The following is a 20186-nucleotide window of genomic DNA, read 5'->3' on the forward strand; positions in this document are numbered from 1 at the left end:
CACTGGCTTCTCTTCCAGAGGACCTTGGTTTGATTCCCAGCACCCACAGAGCAGCTCACAACCCTATGTGACTCCATTTGATGGGGATCTGACAGCCCTCTTCTGGTTTCATTATGTCCCAGGCACCATGTACTACACATATGCATACATGTAAAGAAAGTTTTAGGTTCTTTGTAAACTCAGTTATGTTATGTAAATAAGTTTTTGTTTTAATCCCAACTGTGGGATTTTTAGTTTGGGTTTTAATATTTCTACAACTGATAATTGCCTCCTGCGGACGTGGTCTTTCCCAGTTGGTAACAGCCTGGTGCCCCGTTGGGCACGGAAAGCGGTGTGGTCTAGGACTCTGGGGGAGATAACTAGGAGAGCCTGAAGAGACAAGAGGTGGTGGGTGGCTTGTAGCACTTTGGAGAGACCAGGGAGGGAAGTATGGTGGCTTGGGGACAGATGAGAGAAACGTTTCAGTTCAGTGGCTTGGAGGAGATAGGTCTTGCCGCAAAAGAACCCACTGACCCTAAAGAGCCAGGAGAAGTAAAGGGGTGTCTACCTCTTTACTCCATCAACCTTCCTCTCTCACCCAGGGTTAAGGGGGGCTGGTGGAAGGGAGGTAGAGCTTCAATGCCTGAAATAAAATAGAGTTTAAAAAAAGAGAGTTTACACATACATGCAGAAACAAAAACAAAAACACATACACATAAAATTAAAACAAATAAATCTAAATCCATCATCATTACTTGTATGAGTATACAGGACAGTATTCTGAACTAGAGAAAGGTAGGGATTCCGAAATCAAGTCAACCTGAGGAAGTCACATCCCCATCTTTCTTAGCTTTGTGGACAGTACTCAGCCATACTTTCCTTACCAGTAAAATCAAGGGATGAATGCCCATCTCGCGCTGTTATGACAACGAAGTAAGACAAGAAACATTAGCCCAAGTGTCTAGCACAGAGCAGGGCACTTGGAAGACTGTCAATCAATAGGTGAAGATTTTTAAAGTTCCCACCCATCTTGTGTGTGTGTGTGTGTGTGTGTGTGTGTGTGTGTGTGTGTGTGTGTGTGTGTGTTTTGGGTTTTGTTTTGTAGAGTGGAGAGCCCTCTAGTGTTCATTATACCCAACAGCTCTCGGAACGACTGACTGAGTCCTTCCTGAACCAGAAGTTGCAACGTCAAAGGCTGTGAGAGCGCCCCTAACTCTCCTAAACTACCCTGCGCCACTGTGGAACCGTGTTTGCCCATTAGGATGTGTCAGGAGACCCTGTTTGAGAACTGAAAGAATACACAGAGTGAAAAACCAGACCAGGGGCTGGAGAGGTAGATTAGCTCTGCGCTTAAGAGCACCGGTTTTCCTGCTAGAGGACCCAGGTTCAATTCCCAGCACTCATATGGCAGCTCACAACTGTCTGTAACTCCAGTTCCAGGGGATCTGACACCCTCACACAGACATACACGCAGGCAAAACATCAATGTACATAAAATAAAAACAGAATAAACAACAACAAAAACAAACAAACCAACAACTAAGTGGAATTAAAACAAAACTGACGATGGGAAAACGTTGCGAGAAGTCCTGGGTACCCCAGTTAACCTCAGCCATCCTAGCAGTATGGTTTTTATTTTGTTTTGGCGGGTGTGATGGTACAGTTTGAACCAAAGAGAAAGGAAGTGGGTATACGACTAGAAGAAAGATTCGATGAATTGATGTATGCAGACTCTAAGGGAAGAAATCAACAAAAACAAGTAGCTGGATCGGGTTTGGCCGGTATTAAGGAGTTTACCACATTGGGTGCCCAAGGTTGTTAAGATATCTTCCTACGATTGGAGTAGTTCTACCATGGAAACGTACGGCCTTCCTTGTGAAATACTAGGCTACTCCAGTTAACTCATCCTAGTTCATCTAGCTGTGAAACAGGCAATAATCGCTCACAATTGCTATTTAAAAAAAAAAAAAAAACCACACACACACCTTTTCAAAAACAGTAAATTACCGTAAAACTTCCCTTGCTGTAAGATGCCAGCTATGACTGCGATTAACTGCAGTATCTACTAGAAGAATCCAGAAAGACTGCGCCGCGGGAGAACCTCGTAAGTGGGAGACAACACTTGGCTAATTCTTTCTTCCACAGACACCAAACCTTCGGCGAACCACAATACCCAGAAGACCTCGCGGCCTGGCCTGCCCTCGCGCCGTGCATTCAGGGATTGGTAGTTTTTGGAGCTTATTCGTCAGCTCGCGCGGTACAGGCCCAGGAACTCGCTTTCCCGGCTCCCCGCGCGGCCAGGCTGCTTTCTCCGCGATCAGGAAACGCGAAAGATGGCGACTGCTTGGCGACGTTGAGGCCGCGTTAAGGCGGTTCAGGCGCGGGGTGGTGAGTCTTGGGCGGTGGAGGCGGATCCCACGAGTTTGGAGAGTGGGTGAGGAGCGGGGGACGATACCGGTGGCCTCAGCCTCTGGGACCGGACGGGGAAGAATGTCTTAGGGAAGGGGCACGAGCCGGGGAAGCTCTGGCAGGGGCGCGGGCCCTGGGAACAGTGTTGGCTGCCTGGGGCACAGGCCACCCCCAGGACGATGTTAAGACCCCAGACTTTGGCCGTGGACATAGCGCTTGCTCTACGTCAGTCTGACCTTGCTCTTTTCCCCTTACTTCGGCCAGACTGGAACTCTGCTGTACTCCCAGAAACCAGTCCTTGCCGTCCCGCCTCGGCGTCACCAGTATACTATTGCTTTTGCCGGAAATTAGTTCTCACTCTAACTCACGATTGCTCATCTTCAAATTCTACCCATGTTTTAAGAGCTCAGGAGCCACTTCCTCTGTGGATCTATGCATATCCTCTTTTACGAATGGGAAGAAACGGGTACTTTGGATTCTCGCAGTAGTTCACCTGAGCGTTCTTCATCTTGGCGTGTCGCCTGTCTTCTGCTGCTTCCCGTGTACAGAATTTCATTTGTAATTTCCACAGGGCCTAGAACTGAGCCTTGCATGTAGTAGCGCTTTTTTAAAAAAACAATTAATGGAAAAAAATTGCCTTTGCCCTGCAGCAGAGCTGGGAAGCCCCGCCAGGGTCTTCTGAATCAACAGTGCCTGTGGTTACATTTTTTGTTTTGGAGTTCAAGCTAGCCTTGAACTCAATATGCAGCTTAGTCTGTTCTGTCTTTGAACTCTCAGGACTGCCTTCACCTTTCTAGTGCTAAGATTACAGTCGTGAGCGGTGGTAGTGCACACGCCTTTAATCCCAGCACTCTGGAGGCAGAGGCAGGAGGATCGCTGTGAGATTGCGGCTAGCCTGGTCTACAAATCAAGTCCAAGATAGCCAAGAGAAACTAAGCGTTTTATGTAGTTTTAAAAAAATATATGTATATATATCTCACTGGGCAGTGGTAGCGTAGGCCTTTAATCCCAGCACTTGGGAGGCATAGGCAGGTGGAACGCTGTGAGTTTGAGGCCATCCTGGTCTACAAAGCAAGTCCAGGACAGCCAAGGCTACACAGAGAAACCTTGTCTTGAAAAAGAAAAGTTCCCTGTTTGAATACCTTTTTTGTGCTCATTCTGAGTATCTATAATAGTGTGCTACACTAAGTTTACGTTTCTTCAAATCAGAGGCTTTGTTTTGTTTACTGACTCATCTCCAGGACCCAGAAGAGCTTCTGGCACTAGCAGGTGCTCAGTCCATACTGCTGACAGAAGGAGGCAGATGGGGTGGCATGCGCTTTAATCCCAGCACTTGGGATTAAAAGCAGAGGCAGGCAAGTCTCTGTAAATTTGAGGCCATCTGGTCTACGTAGTGAGTTCCAGGCCAGGCAGGAGCCATATAGAAAAACGCTGTCCACCCCTCCCAAAAAAAAATCCCCAACAACAAAAACAAGCCAAAAATACAAGGTCCAGGATGCTTTATAGAGAAAACAACTTTTTTTTTTGGTTGTTTTCTTTTTTATGCATATATAATTTTTTAAAGTTTTTTTTTTTTTTTTTAGTATGAATTGATGTTTTGCCTACATGTCTTCTGTCTGTCTGTGTGAGGGTGTCAAAACTTGTAGTTACAGACAGTTGTAACCCACCATGTATCCATGTGGGTGCTGGGAATTGAACCCGGGTCTTCTGGAAGAGCAGTCAGTGCTCTTAACCACTGAGCCATCTCTCCAGTCCCCTTGGTTGTTTTCTTAAGGCTATAAGTAGGAGAGACATACTGTGAAATACATGATGTACTGATTTGGAATATTGATTTATTTTAGTTAGTTATGAGATAAAAATAGGTTGTCTTCACCTTTAGAAAGTGTTATTTGTTGCTGGGCGGTGGTGGCGCACGCCTTTAATCCCAGCACTCCGGAGGTAGAGGCAGGCGGATCACTGTAAGTTCGAGGCCAGCCTGGTCTATAAAGTTAGTCCAGGACAGCTAAGGCAACACAGAGAAACCCTGTCTCGAAGAAAACAAAAAACAAACAAACAAACAAACATAAAAAGAAGCAGGGGAGGAGAAAGAAAGGGAATGTACATGTCCCAGTATGTGTGTGTCAGAGGACAATTTGCCAGAGGTTGGTTCTCTCCTTCTGCCATGTGGGTCCCAGGGATCAAACTCAGCAGCTTTGCCTTTCTGAGCCTATTAGGTGATGACTGATCATGTGGGCCAGCATGTCTAATAGACACCTGAAATAGAAGTGTGAGCCGGGCGTGGTGATGCACACCTGTAATCCCAGCACTCGGGAGGCAGAGGCTGGTGGATCACTGTGAGTTCGAGGCCAGCCTGGTCTACAAAGTGAGTCCAGTACAGCTAAGGCTACATACACAGAGAAACCTTGTCTCAAAAAAACAAAAACAAAAACAAACAAACAAAGAAGTAGGTGATGTTTACTTACACTTCTCTCTCTCTCTCTCTCTCTCTCTCTCTCTCTCTCTCTCTCTCTCACACACACACACACACACACACACACACACACACACACACATACACACCCCAAGTCTTACTCTGTTGTCCAGGCCGCCCTAGAACTTAGTTCTTAGTTCAGGCTGGTCTTGAATTTGTAGTTATTCTCCTGCATCAGTTTCCAGCTGCTGGGATTACAGGTGTAAGTTAGTACATGTGGCTTCTAACACATCTTTTTAACAATATTCTTTCTAGTTTAATTACAAAACACAGTATACTCATTGTATATGTTTACAATTTTGTTGCTTTTTTTTTTTAGATTTATTTATTTGTTTATTTTTGTTTTTTTGAGACAGGGTTTCTCTGTGTAGCCTTGGCTGTCCTGGACTAACTTTATAGACCAGGCTGGCCTTGAACTCACAGCTATCTGCCTGCCTCTGCCCCTCAAGTGCTGGGATTAAAGGCATGCGCCACCATGCCTGGCTCCTTGTATGTATTTAGAAATGAGTGCACACCCTCTAATCCTAGCGCTTGGAAAGCTGAGGCAGGAAGATCACCCACCATGGGTTAAAGCCAGCCTGTGCTACAGAGTGAGGCCCAGTCTCACAATTAAATAGTGGATATATAAGAAGAAACCACAGGAGACAGTATGATGTAATGAGTAAGAATTGGCTTTTGTTCAAGCTAGACTACCAGGTCTTCGCTATTTAGAATTGGTATTAGCTTAAGCAAGTTAGTGTATGTACCTGTGCCTCAGTTTCCTCATCTGTGGAGCAGATGAATTGACTGTTTTGAGGTTTGCTGAGCTGTACGCAGTGAGCACTGTCTCTCACACACAGATGGCAGGAGAACTGGCTGACAAAAAGGACCGAGATGCATCACCCAAGGACGAAAGGAAGCGATCACGGACACCTGATAGAGAGCGAGACAGAGACCGCGACCGGAAGTCCTCCCCATCTAAAGACAGGAAGAGGCATCGGTCGCGGGATCGGCGTCGAGGAGGCAGCCGTTCCCGCTCTCGGTCCCGCTCCAAGTCTACAGAGAGGTAAAGTGACTTCGCGTCTGTTACGTGAGAAGGAAGGACATCTGATGCCCCAGTATTGAGCAACTGCTGCTGTTGTTGCTGTTGTTTCGAGACTGGGTTTCTCTGTGTAGCCCTCGATGTCCCAGACTCACTTTGTAGACCAGGCAGGTCTCGAACTCAAAGAGATCCGCCTGCCTCTGCCTCGCTGAGTGAGGTGTGCGCCACCACGCCTGGTGCAACAACTGCTTTTCATATACTAGTCTACCCTTGTCCCAGGTGGACCTTCAAGGACTTTCAGATTTCTCTTCTTCCTTTACTTTTCTGAGGTGTAGTCTCGTTGTGTAGGCCAGGTGTTCTTCTGCCCCAGCCTCCTGAGGCTGTGATTATAGGTGTTTCCATGACACCGAGCTGAGTGACTGGCTCACCTGTCCTCACTGTCCATGATCTGGCCTTGCTGCTAACAAGCAGCACTATGACTGCTCTGAAGAGCCCCTGAGGGTCAGGAACTGTGTGCTGTTAGCGTGCAGGCCTGGGCTCAGTGGGCTCACCTGCTGTGCAAGTGTGACAACCTGAGTTCCGATCCTGAGCATGCAGGTAAGAAGCCACATGTGGCAGCATGCACCTGTGATCCCAGCTGTGGCAGGACCTTCCCTAGTCAGCCAGCCAGCCTAGCCAATTGGGAAGTTCCAGGTCTGTGAGACAGCCTGTCTTTAAAAGGGGGCAAAAAGAGGTGACAGAAATGGCTCAGCAGCTAAGAGCACTGACGGCTTTCCAGAGGACCCAGGTTCAATTTCTAGGACTCCTGACCCCCACAACAGGCACACATGTGATACTTGAATATACATGAAGAAAAACACACACATACATTTATTTATTTATTTTTAAGTGGAAGGTGGGGCGATCTCTCAGTGGTAAGCATAAGGACTTAAGTTCAAATCCCCAGAACCCAAGTAAAAAGCTATGAATGCCTGTAATCCCTAGACACAGGCAGATGCCTGAGCGCGTTAGGCAGCCAACGTAGCTGGGGTCTTCTAGCCTCAGCAAAGGAATGAGCTTGCTAGAAAGCTGAGGGCAAGCAGGAGGCAAAGAGCAAAAGCTTCCCACTCCCACGTCCCTACAGACTTCCAGCAGAAGCTGTGGCCGCATTGGAGCTGGGTTAGAAGTGGGTCTTCCTACTTCAAATGAAGCAAAAACCCCTCCCAGATGTGCCCTCCGTTTCTGGGCTTTAGTTCCAGACATGGTCACATTGGTAACCAAGAATGGCCACCACGCAGGCCTTGTTTCTAAGGCAGAGAGTTGTGGATGAAGACACCTCATGTCCTGCTTGCACTTGGGCACTACCGTGTATTCACCATGCACATATCACCAAACATGGGGCACACTCACGCACACAAAGTGGAGGTGATAGAAGACAGTTGATGTCAACCCTAGCCTCCACACATGTGCACAAGGGTGTGTGTATCTGCACAGCTGTACACACACGCATGCACACAGATCTTGCTAGAATTTTCTCATAGCTTCTCTGAGAAATACGTTCTCCAGTTTGTTAAACATTGCTTTGAGACGACGAGAGCATGAGAACCTTCTTAGGCCGTTGGTGAAGTAAGAAGCTCTAGAAATAGCGCGGGATTGCCTCACTTTTCTGTCCTGCAGAGAGCGACGGCACAAAGAGCGGGAGCGCGATAAGGAGCGGGAGCGGAGTAAGAAGGAGCGGGACCGCGACAAGGATGGGCACCGGCGGGACAAGGACCGCAAAAGATCCAGGTAACGCTCCGGAGTGGCCTCTAAGGGGCTTCGGGCCCTGTACTCTGCAGCTCAGCCTCATGGCAAAAAGTAGATTTCGCTCAGCACATCCCATTGGTGCTTTCTTCAGAATGGTTTTCCTCGGGAAGGATATGTCATTTTCAATGTATTTGTTTGATTAAACAGCGTCTTCTCACACCCTCCTGGGTGGCCTGCAGCTTCCCATGTAGACCAGGCTTGCCTTGAACTGTGACCCTAGTTGTGGGTGGTCTGGGACTCTCGCTCCTCCTGCCTCTGCCTCGGAAGTGCTAGGATCGCAGGTGGGAGCCACTGTGCTCAGCTCAGCATAGAGCTTCTTTAGGAAGTAAAACTGCCTGTGACATGTAAAAATGGTTGACTACTGTCTTGACCCAGAAACCCCTGCAAAATCAAATAAATCAAGTAACCAAAGGAAAAGATACCCCAGAAAAAGCAGGAAACAAAAACTGATGGTATGGGGATTAATTCAGCAAAAAATAAATGCAAATAAAAGTAAAAAGAAAACAAAATGGCTGGGTGTGGTAGTGCGCACCTTTAATCCCAGCACTTGGGAGGCAGAGGCAGGTGGATCTCTGTGAGTTCGAGGCCAGCCTGGTCTACAAAGCGAGTCCAAGAAAGCCAAGGCTACATAGAGAAACCCTGTCTCGGAAAAACAAATAAACAAACAAACCAAAAAGAAAAAAAGAAAACAAAAAAGAAAGTGAAGAGGGGATGGGGAGGTTCAGTGGTAAGAAGAGCACAAGGGCTCGGATCCCAGCCCCGCAAGGTTCTGAAGGTCGGTGCTGCCGCCTTCTCCCACCTGCAGCCTCAGTGGGCAGTGAGTGGGCAGGGCAGGAGGACCCCTGAGGCTTACTGGTCAGCAGCCTAGCTCAGGGTCAGTGAGAGACTGCGTCTCAAGGAAGGAGGGAAGAGATGCCTTCCGGTGCCCTCTGTGCACATATGCGCAGGTGCGCATACACACAACCCAGAGAGTAAAATAATTAAGGTTACAATTTGAAGTTCAGATTATTTTTGCAACTTAGAAATTAATTTGAAAAAGTCAATCAAACATTCCTATAGCTCCATTATACTATACAAATAAATGTGATAGAATACCTTTAAAAATACTTTTGGTTGTGAGCCTAGCCTTTAATGCCTGAACCATCTTTCCAGCCCAACCTTTTAAAATTGTTATTTGGGGGGCTGGAGAGATGGCTCAGAGGTTGAGAGCGCTGACTGCCCTTCCAGAGTCCTGAGTTCAATTCCCAGCAACCACATGGTGCCTCACAACCATCTATAATGTGATCTGATGCCCTCTTCTGGCCTGCCGGTGTACATTGCAGGTATAATAACAGTATAATAGTATAATATATATTAAATAATAAGTAAATCACCTTTAAAAAAAATCCTTTTTTTAAATAAATCTTTAAAAAAATTATTTTTTTTGGACTGGAGAGATTCCTCTATGAGTAAGAGCACTTGCTACTCTTGGAGAAGAGCCAGGTTCAGTGCCCAGCACCCAGATCAGGTGTTTCAAACTGCCTGTAGCTACAGCTCCATAGGATGCAAGGTTTCTGGTCCCCATGAGCACCCGCACTCACCTGCACACACCGACAGACACATACACAGAATTAAAAATAAAAATATATTCATTTGTTTGTTTTTTGAGGCGGAGTTTCTCTGTGTAACCCTGGCTGTCCTGGAACTTGTCTGTAGACCAGGCTGGCTTTGAATTCAGAGAGCCACCTGCCTATGCCTCTTGAGTACTAAGATTAAAGGTGTGTGCTACCGTTGCCCAGCTAAAAATATATTCTTAATTTTAAAAACCCCATTTATTTATTTATGTGTTTGTGTGTGTGTGTGTGTGTGTGTGTGTGTGTGTGTGTGTGTGTGTGTCTGCCTGCATGTGTGCATGTGTACCACCTGTATGCCTGGTGCCCCCTGAGGTCAGACGAGGGCATTAGATGCTTAGATGCCCTTGGACCTGAGTTGTGGATGGTTCTGAGGCTGTGACCCATCATGTGGGTGCTGGAATAGGAGGAATAAGAGGAGGAGGAGGAAGGAAGGAAGGGGAAAAGAAGAAGAAGGAGGAGGAGGAGAAGAAGAAACAAAAGAACCAAAGAAACAGAATTCAGTGTGGCACAGGTTCCCAGGGAGTAGTATGCTCCCTCTGTACAAAGGCCTTACCAGGCTGGTATGTGGGTTAAAGGGAAGGACAGATGCTCACAGGAAGTCTGCTATGTTCCCTGTAATGTAGCGTACAGCAGCTGTGAGGAAGCCTGTGCTGGGGATCCTGCTCAGTGGGAAAATGAGTCAGTGTAGTAACCGCATTTCCTAGTTGTGAAGGGCCCAGCCGTGTGTGCTCAATTCACTGTGTATTATAAAGTGAAGAACTTTAGTTTTCAATGTGCAACTACTGTTTGAGATTTTTCTTTTTACAGTTTTTTAATTGGGGGCACGTACAAGGCAGAGTCTTGCTAGATCTCAGGTTGTCCTGGAACTTGCTGTGTGGCACAGGCTGGTCTCGAACTCAGAGATCCACCCACCTCTGCCTCCTGAATGCAGGGATTAAAGGCATGTGCCACCAGCACCTGGCTTTATTTTACATTTTAAAAAGTATTTCTTTTATATTTTGAGAGTATGCTATACTTACATCATTTCCCCCTTTCTTCCCTGTCTCTAAATCCTCTGTGCTCTCTTTCAAATTTATGACCTCATTTCTCATTTTCATGTAATTGTTGTTACATACATGTATGTGTGTATGTTCTAAATCAAGTGCAATCTGCTCAGCACATACAGTGTTACTTGTGTGTATGTCTTGGGGGCTGGGCACTTGGTATTGGATAAGCAGGTGGTGTGCTAGTTCCTGCAGAGCACTCTCCATGGTCTCCGCATCCCTGAGTTGCCTGTAGTTCTTTCTGTAGGGTTGGGGTGGGCATTCTGCTTCCTTGTTAGCTGTTGTCCTTCTTCAGCTCATGGGTGGGGCGTCATGGTGGTGACACTTCATGGGTGTGATTTTTCTTTCCTAAGACAAAGTCTCTGTATGTAGCCCCGGCTGTCCTTAAACTCTGTACACCAGGCTGGCCCCCAACTCTCAGACCTCTGTCTGCTTACGTCTGCCTCCTCCTGGGAGCCTGGGTGCATGTGCCATCACACCCTGACTTGTTTGAACTTTCCATGACAGTGGTGAAGTCCCCTTTCCTTGAAGGGATTGCTCAGAAGGAGACTCAGGTGGTGTGGGGCCAGGGTAGTGCGTGAGTAGGTTGCAGAGCGGGCAGAGGGACTAGCCCTTGCCTAAGAGAACTCTAGGGCGTGGAGGAGGACCGCGGCCGGGCCAGAGTGGTAGGAAAACTTCTCTACTCTTTTGGAGGCTCAACGAGAACCTCATTCAGGGGCTGCACGATTTTAATCCCAGCACTTGGGGGGCAGAGGCAGGCAGATGACTGTGAGTTCAAGGCCAGCCTGGTCTACAAAGTGAGTCCAGGACAGCCAAGGCTACACAGAGAGACCCTGTCTCAAAAACCAAACCAAACCAAAAAGAGCTGTGGCCCTTTCTCCTTTTTTCTTCAAGCTTGTCTCCTGGTCGAGGAAAAGATTTCAAGTCACGGAAGGACAGAGACTTTAAGAAGGGTGATGAGGATGAACACGGTGACAAGAAACCTAAGGTAAAGAAGGCTGATGCAGCTCTGTCTTCTTCAAGGGAGAGACTCTGCTGCCCCCACCCTCCCCCTCCGTCCCCCCACCTCCAAGACGGAGTGTCTCTGTGTAGCCCTGGCTGTTCTGGAACTGGATCTGTAGACCAGACTGACCTTAAACTCAGAGAGATCCTCCTTCCTCTGCCTCCTCAGTGCTGGGATTAAATGCATGTGCCACTATCACCACTGCCCAGCAAGGAAGAGAATCTTCTTTTTAACGATTTCTTTACATTTGTATGTGCATTGGTGTTTTGTTTGTATATATGTCTGTGTGAGGATGTTGGATCCCCTGGAACTGGAGTTATAGACAGTTGTGAGCTGCCATGTGGGTGCTGGGAATTGAACCAGGGTCCTCTGGAAGAGCAGCCAGTGCTTCAACCACTGAGCCAGCTCTGTGGCTCCATGAGGGAGAATCTCTATAAACCAGGTTCCCATGTTTTATCTTCAGATCCAGCCACTGTCCCTGGAGGAACTTCTGGCCAAGAAAAAGGCTGAGGAAGAAGCTGAAGCTAAGGTAAGAATTTGGGGTCTATATTAGTATGTTCTGTCGACAATAACAAAATACTACAAACTGGGTAGCTTCACCGTCAGAGTTCTAGAAGTTAGAGGTCTATCTCAGCTGCAGTATCAGCAGTTATTTCTGCTGAGGGCCCTGTTCCTAGATGTAGGTGCCTTTTCTGTCCTCACACAGTCACCTTTATTGGCGCTCATCTCCCCAGAGTGTCAGTCCTCTGTTGTTATTTTCTCATGAAGCTGCCATGCCAGGCAGTGGCTGTGCTATCGCCATGCCACCTAACTGTGTCTGCAGCCTCTGTCTACTGTGGATTATGATGAGGGAAAGCTTTAGCCCGGAGCAGAATCCTCAGCCTCTTATTTATTTTTGTCAGGATAGTTACTGTCTTAGCGAGTGTTGAGGGGCTCCTGGGTCTCACTGGCAGCGATGTGCCCTGGACTCTGTTACCCATTTCCTTCTGTCTTGCAGCCCAAGTTCCTTTCCAAAGCAGAGAGGGAGGCTGAAGCTCTGAAGCGGCGGCAGCAGGAGGTGGAAGAGCGCCAGAAGATGCTTGAAGAGGAGAGGAAGAAAAGGAAACAGTTCCAGGATCTGGGCAGAAAGATGCTGGGTTTGTTTTCTGTCCTGTGTAGAAAGGATGGGGTGAAATTTTATACACACACACACACACACACACACACAGAGAGAGAGAGAGAGAGAGAGAGAGAGAGAGAGAGAGAGAGAGAGAGAGAGAGAGAGAAACCTAGCCTGGAGCCATAGCTCAGTGGTAGAACCTGCCTACCATACAAAAGTCCCTGGCAAAGGAGAGGGGAGGGTGGAGGAAACTTGTTTGTTTCAGAGTTTGGAAAAGAGAAAAAGGTGAAAGTTTGTGGGAATACCTATCAGGCCCTCTTTCTATCATGTGTCCACTCGTGTCCTCATTTGTGCCTATTGGCTGGGTTCCGTTTGAGGCCTCGTCCTCCCACTGAGGCCCTGCAGCTTTCCTTCTCTGTCTACAGAAGATCCTCAGGAGCGGGAGCGGCGGGAGCGGAGGGAGAGGATGGAGCGGGAGACCAATGGAACCGAGGATGAGGAGGGGCGGCAGAAGATCCGGGAGGAGAAGGACAAGAGCAAGGAGCTGCACGCAATCAAGGTGCCGGCCTCGGCCCACCAGCGAGGGCCAGCTGTCAGCCTCTCTGCTCTCAGGTCTGGGTCTTGACACTGACAGCTCTGTGCTCTCTCCCTGAGCAGGAGCGCTACCTAGGTGGCATCAAAAAACGGCGCCGAACAAGGCATCTCAATGATCGAAAGTTTGTCTTTGAGTGGGACGCATCTGAAGATACCTCCATTGACTACAACCCCCTGTGAGTGCCTTTGTGCCCACACACTGGTCTTGGACACTGTGTGGTCCTGGAAAGAGCTGGTGGCAGGGAAAGTAAGATGGGCTAGGATGAGGAAGTTGGTAGATGAGCATCTGCCCAGCAGGGGAAGAGAATTGGTGCGCATTGGCGGTCTGCCCCGCCTCCTACAGCTTCTTCTACCTCTGCCTCCATCCCAGGTACAAGGAGCGGCACCAGGTGCAGCTGCTGGGGCGCGGCTTCATCGCAGGCATCGACCTAAAGCAGCAGAAGCGGGAGCAGTCACGGTTCTATGGAGACCTAATGGAAAAGAGGAGAACCCTGGAAGAGAAGGAGCAGGAGGAGTGAGTCATTGGCTCAGGGTGCCTGAGGTACAGAAGGGAGCGTGCTGACTTTGCTTGACCTTCATCATGCCTTGCTTCAGGGCAAGACTCCGCAAACTCCGTAAGAAGGAAGCCAAGCAACGCTGGGATGATCGCCACTGGTCCCAGAAGAAGTTAGACGAGATGACAGACAGGGACTGGCGGATCTTCCGTGAAGACTACAGCATCACCACCAAAGGTGGCAAGATCCCCAATCCCATCCGGTCCTGGAAAGATTCGTCTCTGCCCCCACATATCTTGGAAGTCATTGATAAGTGTGGCTACAAGGTAAAGGGGCAGATTGGCCGGGGCACCTGCCACTTCCTCTCTCCCATTCTAGGACTGGAAATGTAATTGGGACGAGAGAACTTTGTGTCTTCACTATTGAGTGTCTTCTCTGGCCACAGCACCAAACTAGCTGCATGTCACTTTCTGGCGGACGTATGAGCCTTTAGCGAGTGTTTTTCCTATATGTCCCTCTTTCCTATATGTCCCAGGTGTATGGTGGCAGCGTGCTTTGCCCACTGTGTCAGCACTATCCTGAATAGTGTGATGCTTTGCTCATTACCTTTGTTCTGGGTCACTGCAGGAGCCAACACCTATCCAGCGCCAGGCCATCCCCATTGGGCTACAGAATCGTGACATCATTGGTGTGGCTGAGACTGGCAGCGGCAAGACGGCAGCCTTCCTCATCCCATTACTGGTCTGGATCACCACACTTCCCAAAATTGACAGGTAGGGTCAGCTAATTTTCAGTTGGGTGGATTGGTGGGTAGGAAAGATGAGGCAGACAAGAGTCGGTAGCTGTCTCGTTATCTTGCAGTCTGGTTTTTGCATGGGGTCCTGCCCGTTCCCATAGCTGCCCGTAAGAGTGACTTTGTCCTGCTCCCGCTTGTGGTTGACAAGACCAAAGCTTATGAAGCTGTGGGACACCCCATTTACCACAGGATCGAAGAGTCAGACCAGGGCCCTTACGCCATCATTCTGGCTCCCACCCGTGAGTTGGCTCAGCAGATTGAGGAAGAAACCATCAAATTTGGAAAGCCACTAGGTATCCGCACTGTGGCTGTCATTGGTGGCATCTCCAGAGAAGACCAAGGCTTCAGGCTACGCATGGGTTGTGAGGTTTGTTTTTCAAATGAACATTGATTAATTATATTAATATAGTAGTTCATAATGCTAATAATTAGTGGGCATTACAACGATCTTATGAGAGTGGAGATTGCACACTATTTTATAGGTGAAGACAAAGTTAACAGTTTGTCTGCAGTCGCACAGCTGCCACTGGGCCATGTGGAGGAGGGAAGGTTCATATCAAAGCCTGTGTTCTTAGTATTATCCGCGCTGTTGGCGTGCTCTCTGTAGGATAGATGGAGAGATCCTCTAAGGAGTCTGAGATTGAGTCCTGGGTGGACATCTCAGTGTAATCCGCGCACGTTGCTCCTCCCACAGTATTTTGTAGCCTCTTTTCCATCTAAGGTAGTTCCTCCTGATTCTGTTAGCTGTCTCACTCCTGGATCTTACTCAGAAACCCCATTCATTCCTGAAGGAGACTGAAGGTCGCAGATGGTTTCACATCAGTTCTCAGGGACCATAAGTACAAAACCTGACTGGAGTTGAGGCCCAAGTTCCTTAGCATTGAAGGTCTGTTGCCTAAGTGGGTGCATAGTTCACAGCAGAGAGAAAAAGACAGAGTTGCCTGCTAAGGTGTACATGACTACACCGTGTCTCCCAGATTGTGATCGCCACCCCAGGACGCCTCATTGATGTGCTAGAGAACCGCTACCTGGTGCTGAGCCGCTGTACCTATGTGGTTCTGGATGAGGCTGATCGGATGATTGACATGGGCTTCGAGCCAGATGTGCAGAAGATCCTGGAACACATGCCTGTGAGCAACCAGAAGCCAGACACAGATGAGGCTGAGGACCCAGAGAAGATGTTGGCCAACTTTGAATCAGGAAAACATAAATACCGCCAAGTAAGGCATCTTTCTTGGGAGAAGTTGAGCCGGTTCCCAAGTCTGTTTTCAGAGCCTCCTTGCCTATGGAGGCCCCTACTGCACGTGCTTCCATTGTGCAAACACTGTGTGCCGTCCTCTGTGTGCCCAGTGCACGTGCTTCCAGTGTGCTAACGCTGCCTGTATGCTGTCCTCTGTGTGCCCAGTGCACGTGCTTCCAGTGTGCTAACACTGTGTGCCGTCCTCTGTGTGCCCAGTGCACGTGCTTCCAGTGTGCTAACACTGTGTGCCGTCCTCTGTGTGCCCAGTGCACGTGCTTCCAGTGTGCTAACACTGTGTGCCGTCCTCTGTGGGCCCAGTGCACGTGCTTCCAGTGTGCTAACACTGTGTGCCGTCCTCTGTGGGCCCAGTGCACGTGCTTCCAGTGTGCTAACACTCTGTGCCGTCCTCTGTGTGCCCAGTGCACGTGCTTCCAGTGTGCTAACGCTGCCTGTGTGCAATCGTTTGACAGTCCAAGGGCTGGAGCCATTTAGCTCAGCCTGCAAAGCTGATTCTAGAGAATAATGCTACTTAACAAAGCAAAGCCGGGAGGTAGCCAGGCATGGTGGCGCATGCCTTTAATCCCAGCACTCGGGAGGCAGAGGCAGGCAGATCTCTGTGAGTTCGAGGCCAGTCTGGTCTACAAAGCGAGTCCAGGACAGCCAAGGCTAACAGAGAGACCCTGTCTCTACGGGAAAAAAAAAAAAGAAGAAGAAGGGAAAAGTGCCAAGCAGTGGCTCATGCTTAAAATCCCAGCATTCAGGAGGCAGAGGTAAAAAGATTGCTCGAAGTTGAAGCTGGCTTGTCTTACATGTGAGTTCCAGGCCAGCATATCTACATAGCATGGTCCTGTCTCAAAAAAGCTAAACAAAAGTAAGGAATTGGGCACTGACTAGAGAGATGGCTCAGCAGTTACGAGCATTGGCTGCCCTTCCAGAGCTCAATTCTTAGCTCCTATGTAGTAGTAACGGGATCTGATGCCATCTTCTGGCATGTGAGTGTACGTGCAGAGAGAGCACTCATACATTAAAAAATTACAAATAAATAAATAGAAAGAAAGAAAAAGCTGGGTGGTAGTGGTACATACCTTTAATCCTAGCACTCAGGAGGTGGAGGCAGATGGATCTCTGAGTTCAAGGCCAGCCTGGGCTACAGAGTAGGGATAATGATGCTGTGTGGATCACAGGAGAACAGTTTCCTGTTTCCCAGGGTTATAGCAGGACTTGCTCCATGTTTTTTAGCCTGAGTTGAGCTGCTTGTGGTGGCATTGGGGTGTGAGGTTCCATCTGCCTAGGCCCAGGGCTGAACCTGCTGTTTTATAGACAGTCATGTTCACGGCTACTATGCCCCCAGCGGTGGAACGTCTAGCCAGGAGCTACCTGCGGCGACCTGCTGTGGTGTACATTGGCTCTGCAGGCAAGCCCCATGAGCGGGTGGAACAGAAGGTCTTCCTCATGTCGGAATCAGAAAAAAGGTATGGGGCAGCTGTGCTGGGGAACCCGGGGCAAGGGCTTCTGTCTGGGCCTCTTTCCCTGTGAGGGGGCTGTGGGTCGTCACTGCTGCTCACGTCTTTGCAAGTTCTTGTTGAGGACCTTGGAGTTTGTTCGTTACCAGGGTTGAGTGTCTCATTAGATCTGGGGGTGCTGTGTATCTCATTTTCCTCCCTGCACCCCCCCCCCCCCCAGGAAAAAGCTGCTGGCAATCTTGGAACAAGGTTTTGATCCACCCATCATCATTTTTGTCAACCAGAAGAAAGGCTGTGACGTGTTGGCCAAGTCTCTGGAGAAGATGGGGGTATGTCTGCAGGCAGAGCGCAGTAACCCTAGTGCTGCTGCTTCTGAAGCTAGGGATGGGGGGAAGGGGTCGGCTCCACTCACTGTTTAATCTCTACAGCATCTAACAAGTCAGGGCCAAAAGGAACGCATGGTTTGAGGAAGGAAGGAAGGAAAACTGATAAGTTACTTGGAATCCCATCTATTCCAGCAGCAGTAGCCAGACACGCTGTGGGTCTCCAGCTAACGGGGTGGGAGCAGAGAGGCGCGTCCTGGTAGAGTGTGGGGCTGTGGGAGAGTGGGTCTGTGCTGTCAGGTGGTATGGGGAGGGGAGGAGGTGCTGGTGATCAGTCTTTGTGCTGCTAATAAGGCAAAAAGAGTGTCCTTACCACTCAGCTCCTGCTGTCCCTGCCTTCCTAGTCCCTGTGTCCACCCCGAGTCCCTTGCCCTGACTCTCCTTCAAAGCTGTGGCCTGCCTGGCTCTGTCTCAGCGCGGCGCTCTGCTCTGACCCTACCCTGTCTGCCCCTCCACACTCTCTGTATTTCTTGGCATTTCTCGCTCTAGCTCACACGCTCTTTCTCACTTCACTTGAGCTCCTTTGCTTCCTGTGCCCCCCACTTCTGCTCTCCAGCGCTCCTTGTTCCCAGCCCTTCTGTCCTCCCGTCTCTCCCTGAGCCCATTGCGGTCTACCTCATGTTCCTCCAACAGTACAATGCCTGTACACTGCACGGTGGGAAAGGCCAGGAGCAGCGAGAGTTTGCACTGTCCAACCTCAAGGCTGGAGCCAAGGATATTTTGGTGGCTACAGATGTGGCTGGTCGTGGTATTGATATCCAAGATGTGTCTATGGTTGTCAACTATGATATGGCCAAGAATATCGAGGGTGAGTGCCAGCAGGACTAGGAGACTACTTATATTCTCCCTCTCAGAGTTGGGGTGCACTGAAAACTCTGCTCTAGCCTGGGGTGACGTTGTCCCAGTGTCTAGGACGACACTTGACGGGATACAGAGTGGAGCTAGGAGAGCCTTAGTGCTGCCCTGTGGGGGTGGGAGACAGGCAGGTGGAGAGGACGGTGGGTTCACCAGCAGCAGACACAGGAGGTGGGTTGCTTGCCCCTGGAGGTTGGGTGGGGTGGAGGTGCCTTTGAGGGTGGGTACCACTCCCCAGGGCATCGGCTTGGTCCGAGTGACATCCTTCTGCTCCCCAGATTATATCCATCGAATTGGCCGTACGGGAAGAGCGGGCAAGAGTGGTGTAGCCATCACCTTCCTCACCAAAGAGGACTCAGCCGTGTTCTATGAACTGAAGCAAGCCATCCTAGAGAGCCCAGTGTCATCTTGTCCGCCAGAGCTAGCAAACCACCCGGACGCACAGCACAAGCCAGGCACCATCCTCACCAAGAAGCGCAGGGAGGAGACCATCTTCGCCTGATGCACTCCTGAGGCCGGTGCCTGTTGTAGAGCCCCCGCACCCCTGGCTAGGCGCTCGTGCTTGGCTTCCGGGACTCAGGAAACAGTCACCCTCTGGCCTGGAAGCCTGTGAGGTGGGCTTCAGAGGGACGGGAAGATGGTGTAGGTGGCAGGAGGAGCATACCGCGTCAGGTTTGGCTCAGCTCTGCCCCTTGTAGGCTTGCCGTTGTACTGGTTATGGGGCAGCTGCCCAGGACTGTCCCCCAGCCTGAACAAACACCCGGCCACCTGGAGGGGACTTCCTCTAGCACGTATGTGTGACTGTACACTGCAGCGTGTTGTTGCCCTAAGTGACCCAGGGGATCTGGCATCATGAGGATTGTGGACCTTGGACTCTATCACTCTGACAACTGGTTTCCCATTTGGAGTTTAAACAGGTTGAGAGCCTTTAGAGGTGTGCACAGCCCTATGCCAGGGTGCTGTGCACTCTAGGCGTCCCTCCCCCTAGGAAAGTTTTTTAGATATGGGGACAGGGTGAGCTGGCTGTGTCCATCATTAAGTCACTGAGTGAAATTTCTGTTTTCTATTCTCTGAGAAGATAAGTTTGTATGTTCTGAGAATAAATACATGAATATTAAGGTTGTGTCTAGTTCTAGCTAAACTCTCCTCTCTGGGAAATGCAGAAGAAAGCAAGAGCAGCATTGCCTGGATAGGGCCAGCTGAGAAAGTGGAAGACTGACACCAAAGGCAGGCCTGGCGCTCAGCTAGTAGGCTTTTTGTAGGTGGCACCTGAGGGCAGATGGGAAACCATGACAGCAGGGTGGCAGTGATCTCTCCTGCCCTGCTTTTCTGTGTAACTGGGGGCGTGTCCGGTTACCTTGCTGCTTCTCACAGGAGGAGAAAGGAAGCAGCCGGAACCCACCATGTGCTGAATCCTCGTGTCCCTTGCTCATGGGAAGAGGGTGGGGGTGGATGGAGGACTCAGCACTGGAGGTCTCACTGGCTTCAGCTGAGTTAGGTCTGAGGAGGGCCATAGGTGTCTGTCCTCCAATTCCGGCATGAGCTCTCCTTTGCCCCTCAAAGGCAGGAAGTATGTGCATTCAAGTTGCAGCAACCTGTGGAGCCCTCTGGCCGCGGCAGGGGCAGTGGGAAGCTTTGACTATGTGGCTCCCTTGCTTCTCAGAGCAAGTCCCTTCTGTACCTCCAATACTTCCCCTCCAGACACCGGGCCTGGGTGTGGCGTCCCCATAAATACAGTGCACGCCTTTAATCCCGGCAGAGGCAGAGGCAAGCAGATCTCTGAGTTTGAGGCCAGCCTGGTCTACAATGCGAGTCCAGGACAGCCAGGGCTGTTACACAGAGAAACCCTGTCTGGAAACCCCACCCCCCAAAAAATACAGTGCCTCTCTCTCATGGGCCGCTTCCCCTTCCCACTCATGAATCCTTGATGAGATACTGG

At 49.6% G+C, this 20186-nt stretch overlaps 1 protein-coding gene across 2 annotated transcripts; it reads left to right on the plus strand.

Annotated features, from left to right (window-relative positions):
* Window positions 1-2221: 2221 nt before the first annotated feature.
* DDX23 (DEAD-box helicase 23) lies at window positions 2222-19365 on the plus strand. Of its 2 annotated transcripts, none has more exons than XM_084748935.1 (17): window positions 2222-2367; window positions 5698-5903; window positions 7536-7646; window positions 11215-11308; window positions 11787-11852; window positions 12321-12459; window positions 12848-12981; window positions 13080-13192; window positions 13387-13530; window positions 13611-13836; window positions 14138-14283; window positions 14496-14673; window positions 15284-15526; window positions 16867-17018; window positions 17230-17338; window positions 18026-18200; window positions 18526-19365. In XM_084748935.1, the coding sequence occupies exons 2-17, from the start codon at window positions 5698-5700 to the stop codon at window positions 18747-18749; spliced, it is 2460 nt and encodes an 819-aa protein (XP_084605061.1). In that variant the 5' UTR covers window positions 2222-2367; the 3' UTR covers window positions 18750-19365. The 2 variants fall into 2 exon arrangements, with proteins under 2 accessions (XP_084605061.1, XP_084605062.1); XM_084748936.1 differs by having other exon boundaries at window positions 2299-2413.
* The last annotated feature ends 821 nt before the right edge of the window (window positions 19366-20186 follow it).

Source organism: Acomys minous (assembly GCF_964271855.1).
Source record: "Acomys minous genome assembly, chromosome: 12".
Classification (NCBI taxonomy): domain Eukaryota; kingdom Metazoa; phylum Chordata; class Mammalia; order Rodentia; family Muridae; genus Acomys; species Acomys minous.